The following is a 5392-nucleotide window of genomic DNA, read 5'->3' on the forward strand; positions in this document are numbered from 1 at the left end:
GTGTGTGTGTGTTCATGCGTATGCGTTTGCATCCGTGTTGATTTTTCAAACATGTATGTTGACTCGCAGTAGCAGCTCCAAAATTACACAGAAAAGCACATGTAGGTAAACCCTCTTTGTGTGAAGTAGAATGGAAGCAAAGCTGATTTATTTTCAGACCAAGCCTGTTGTTCTCTTTCTTTTTTTTCTTTTTATTGTTTTGCTTTTTCTGGCACTACAATGATTTAGCCTTATCACATTAACACAGATGGTGAAAAGTTCAATGGCTAAAAATTGAGAACTTATACGGACAATTTTGGCTGAATCGTCATTATCTCCTCCAAATAGAATGGTACATTGAATAGACATTTGGTCATTGGTAATCAAATTTCCTTTATTGATCCATGTTATCACACTGATATTTTATTCTTTATTTAAATTTAGTAATCGGTCTTGGGGCCAACTTTTTTCAGCTCAATAGTAATCTCCGCCTTCAACATCATGAAATAATTTTACTGATTAGATTACAACCTCACCTTTAAATAAACAAACAAGAATCCTGTAAGTTTAGATAACAGATTGAAATTCAAGTCTTTGAGGTTGATTGTCCTTCTTAACCGGAAAGAATGTGCTTTACAAAGGATGCATAATTGATACAACCATTGGCATCCTCCTGTCCAGCCATCAATCTGTCCACTTCATCTTCTGTCATCCTCTCTCCAAGTGTTGCCAGCACATGACGCAGCTCTGCTCCCATGACGGTACCATTTCCTTCCTTGTCAAAAACCCTGAGCCCTTCTACGAAATCCTCAAAGTTGCCCTGATCTTTTGCACGGGAGATGTGTTGCAGCATCGGCAAGAAAGTCTCAAAGTCCACCAATTTAGAGCTCATGTCCTCAGGCCGTGGTTTCCCAAGCACTTTCAGCACATCTGAATTGGTGGGGTTTTGGCCCAGAGCTCGCATCACATCGCCGCATTGGGCATATGTGATCTTCATTTCTCCAGTTGGTGTACGGTCAAACAAGTTGAAGGCCTCCTTGAACTCCTCTATCTGGTCAGCTGTGTACTGAAGAGTGACACTTTTGGGGTCAAATTCGGGCTCCTTGGGTAGCTCAGGCTGTGGCTCTGGAGTTGGAGCTGGTTTAGCAGCTGGGGCTGCATCTTTCTTAGGCTCCGGCTTTTTAGGCTCGGGTTTCTTTGGTTCAATCTTCTTAGGTGGCATGTTTTCAATGGATTCACAGGTGAGCTGGTACTTGCAGAGAACTGAGAGTCTGAACAGAGAGGAAAGTATTCCCAAACACAAAGGGAACCACCTCTTCCAAAGTTTTTATATGTGCTTTGTCTAGTGAGCTGGATACCAACCTGAAACAACACACTATAAAAGGAAGAAATCTAAAATAGAATTTCCAAGCAAGTGATGTCAACATTAAGTATTGTTCTCAGCTGCTGTCATCTAGCCGACGTAGGTATTTGCTGTCATTAGTGAGGGTCCAGTTGCATTAGCTCGCAAAATGTTCTAACTCTCTGATAGACAAAGGGATTAGTATAATAGCCAGAGATCAGCCCATGAGGGAGTAACAAAAATAACTTGACCATAAAATACCAAAAGTATATGTATCCCTGCTCTTTGGGACAATCCCTTATTTAAAAACACTGGGGCTGCTAAACCTTGAATAGGTATTCTTTTTTTTTTATATTGTGTTTTTTTCCAACATCTGGAGTTTCAGGACATAGTATATTCAAATATGTATATGTATATATATATATATATATATATATATATATATATGACAAATATATATTTTTGTTTTTCATAATAATAAGATAAGGGGTATTTTGTTTTGAGGGAAATACTTTATGGTATGATTTTATTATTTTTTTAAATGTATTGTCTTTTAAGCCTCTTTTTTCATAGGTTTGGATTATAAAAGTGCTCAGTGTTATGTTTCAGATAGAAGCCAAAGTCTCTTTCCTTGTGTAAATGATAACTTGCAGTCACCAGGTAGCTTGTAGTGTCTGACAATAGGTTTAAAAAAAAACAAAAAAAAAACTGATAAGCTTTTAAAAATCTAAAGAAACTTTTATTTAATATATTTTAATTACTGAGAGGTCAACCGGTGGAGCCCATAGATATTTACTACATATCAGGTGCCAGTGTAAGACAATATACGGTGTCATCTTCCGCAGGTGTTCAATTTGAAGGCTGTCCTGTAAAAATTACCCCACAGGCCATTTGTGCAATTAACAAATTGCAATTGATAGTAAAGTAGTGTGAGACAGCAGCAGTTATTTCAGTAGATTCCCCAAAAGGACACACTGTTTCTTGGCCTTTACCTGACATTGCACTCTGGTGGCTTTAATTATGTTGAGAGCAAACTGCATCATGTCCACAATGGGAAGAGTTTTTGATTTTGAAGTATGCACATTTTGAAATATGCAAAAATATCAGCACAAAATTACATAAAGAGGCTGTCACATGCCAAACTATGAATAACCACAACATTTGTTTTTGTTTTGAGGAAATTTGTTTCACACAAAAAGTTCAAGCTGGCATTTTATCACTTCTGATCACTTTGCCTCTCTTTGATACTATTTGACTGAATGTTTCAGCCCAAATTACGTACAATCTGATGTCCTTGCTATATATCCTGGTAAGGCTGATTAGTGAGTCCATGTCTCACTCAGTCCTGGTATACTACTTGATGTCGTTCGTGTAGAGGTGGTGACAAAATTGCCAAAATTGCTCCACTTCAAAACTGGCAGCCACTCTTTGTGACAATCCAGTGTTGGGGTTCAGGTCGACGCAGAACAGTAGCGGAAGCAAGACCTTCTTCTTGTCAGATGCTGCACTTGATGGTGATTTGAGCATCTGGCTTGGAATCGGGCTCAAGTGTTGTCTTCTACTGTCCTAGTGAATTCCTGAAGGCTCTCAGTGTCTTGTTGATGTTGAAAAGTTTCTACCATTACAGTATCCATGTGTGTGGCATTGAGTCATAGGCTTTCTTGATCTGAATGTCTGATCTCACAGTCTTGAGTGACAGTTCTGTTGATTAGTAACTGATATTTATCTCATCTGGTGTTGCACCTCATTCCCCTCAGGGTGGGCCCCGCATTGAGCTATGTGCCTACTCATCTTATGCACTATGATGCCTGAGCTTCCATTTTGTACAGAGGCGAGTTATTGGCCTTTACTTAGATGAAATCACCCCCTTCTGGGGATCTCGCATAATCAGGATTGACCGAAATTGAGTCTATATAAACCTGTACATGTGGCACATGTAACTGTCAGCATCACATGTGCTTCAAATGTGACAATTTAAGGTGTTGCCACACAAAAATAGATCCTTACAGGATTTAAGTGAAAGAAATTCCATTATGTGTCTTGTTTAGAAATGCATAATGTGTCACTTGGCTTCCTGTAGATGACTTCTCTGTAATTCCATTCAGTTAATAATAAATTAGCCAACAAAATGTTAATTTCATTTATGGAAGAGCGCGCATATAGGATGTGCAGTTCTGTGACACCATTTTAATCAGAGCAACTTTAATTTTATGCATGCCTCACAGTTTTTAAACTCTGTGTAAAAAAGCTAAAGCCTTTCATGCAATAATCACATTTACCCTTCTCTGTCTTCCTGCCAGTCCCGCTTGATCCGTCAATCTAGAGCCTCAAGTCCTTGGACAGAGTCGTTTAAGTGTGCATGTATGTGTGTGGGAATGTGTGTCAGTGTAGCTGTCCTTAGCCTAAGATCATTATCTGCTTTTTCTTTGCTTTTGAGGTCACATGGCTAGTAAAAGTGACAGCTAATTTGTAGTCTTTTGGTGTGTACGTGCATGCTGGCATGAGCACATTAATGCCTGACAGAAACAAAGAGCAAGACATGCAAGGGAGGCCAAGTGGAAAACCTGAAGCTCCCTATATAATGTCAGCTACTTTGTTGGTTTTCATTTTTGGAGAAAAAGTATGTGTGGCTCAACATTTTACATCACTGCTCTTCAATTGAATGACAAACTTAATGGTAATTTTGACAAAACTAAAAGGTTCAAATTAATCAATATTTATCAATCATACCTGCTGTCACGATATCCCCTTGTGCAAAGAGTGATGATTAACAGAATACAATTGATAATAGAAAACAAACCATTGCGAAGTTAATTTTGTATAGAAGAAGAGGCTTTGTCAAGTTGTCACTTGGATGTATGTGGTCCTGGTTGAATGGGCCATAGACGAACACACTTGACATCCGTCTTATTTCCATCAAACCTTTTTCAAATGAGGCTTCAATCAGTACACGGTCAGCCCAGTCAATTGTTGCTTTCACCATCAGTAGTTGGAACAAGTGGCAATTTCTCTGGTCGCTGTGATCTATAAAAAGCTGTCAGTTATCTGTACATTTTTAACAGAGCTGTCTTCTCTCAGACCTTCAAAAAGACATGCACTCCAGGTCTGTCACACTACAAATGACGTACTATTCATGATTAATTATGATATTTGTTTTCATTTGACTCACATTTTTACCCTCAGTTACATGGTAAAAGCAACAATATGATACCAGTCATGACTACAGAAGATAACAAATATTGCTCTCTACTCATATTTTTTGAGGATGAAAATGAAGAAGAGTTTCAATCCAGAGGTACCTATATAGTATTCTTTCAATTCACATTGAGGACATAGGCTGATAAGAATGTCTTGGGTTTATAAAACAATTGAGCAGAAAGCAGACATTGATCAGAAGCCTGTGTGACACTGTAATCATCTGCTTAGGGATATGACTAATACCAGGATATGAGTCACATGGATTATATAAATGTGCACTTTGGCATATTCAAAGCTAGTCAATATCAAGTGCAGTCTTGAATTAGTCACAGAATATTGGTAATCTAAAACTTTGGTAGGCTATCTGACTTGTTGGCATTGCATTTATGGCTGTGATGGCTGTGCGTAAATGCACTGAAAAATATAGGTGGTAAAAATTGTCCCTTATGCAACGCCAATGTAATTACATTATACATATTGTTACGTGCTTGTGATTAAAAATAGGAATTGATACTGTAACACCCATCTCATTGTCTTTTGTGAGGTACAAGACAATCTTAAGGGGTCACCTGGGAAGGTTAAAAAAGCTGGCCTGTGTATTTAATCTGTCCCTCTTCTATCTGCTAGGCATCCATATGTGTGTTTGCACTCATATCACATATCATTTTGCTGCTTATTGCTGTTTTATCCATGATTTGGTTTTGATAAATGCCCCTTTTCCTTCCTCTATTGCATGGTCTCCCTGCTTGTCAATGCCTTTGAGTCAGTTTGTGACAAAACACGGAACAACCGAACAACTGAAAGACTTTACACAACTTATTAAGTAATAAAGTTTAAATCTCATAAACACAAATAAAGAAAAAACAAGTCAAT

General features: G+C 38.1%; 1 protein-coding gene across 1 annotated transcript; it reads right to left on the reverse strand.

Moving 5' to 3' along the window:
* Positions 1-347: 347 nt before the first annotated feature.
* LOC142372989 (myosin light chain 4) lies at positions 348-1304 on the reverse strand. The gene has a single exon (XM_075456033.1). The coding sequence runs from the start codon at positions 1199-1201 to the stop codon at positions 593-595; it is 609 nt and encodes a 202-aa protein (XP_075312148.1). The 5' UTR covers positions 1202-1304; the 3' UTR covers positions 348-592.
* Positions 1305-5392: the final 4088 nt, after the last annotated feature.

Source organism: Odontesthes bonariensis, chromosome 22 (assembly GCF_027942865.1).
Source record: "Odontesthes bonariensis isolate fOdoBon6 chromosome 22, fOdoBon6.hap1, whole genome shotgun sequence".
NCBI classification, from domain to species: Eukaryota; Metazoa; Chordata; class Actinopteri; order Atheriniformes; family Atherinopsidae; genus Odontesthes; species Odontesthes bonariensis.

Excerpts from the sequence above, each read along its gene's own strand:
- LOC142372989 (XM_075456033.1), bottom strand. The coding sequence starts at position 1,201 with ATGCCACCTAAGAAGATTGAACCAAAGAAACCCGAGCCTAAAAAGCCG.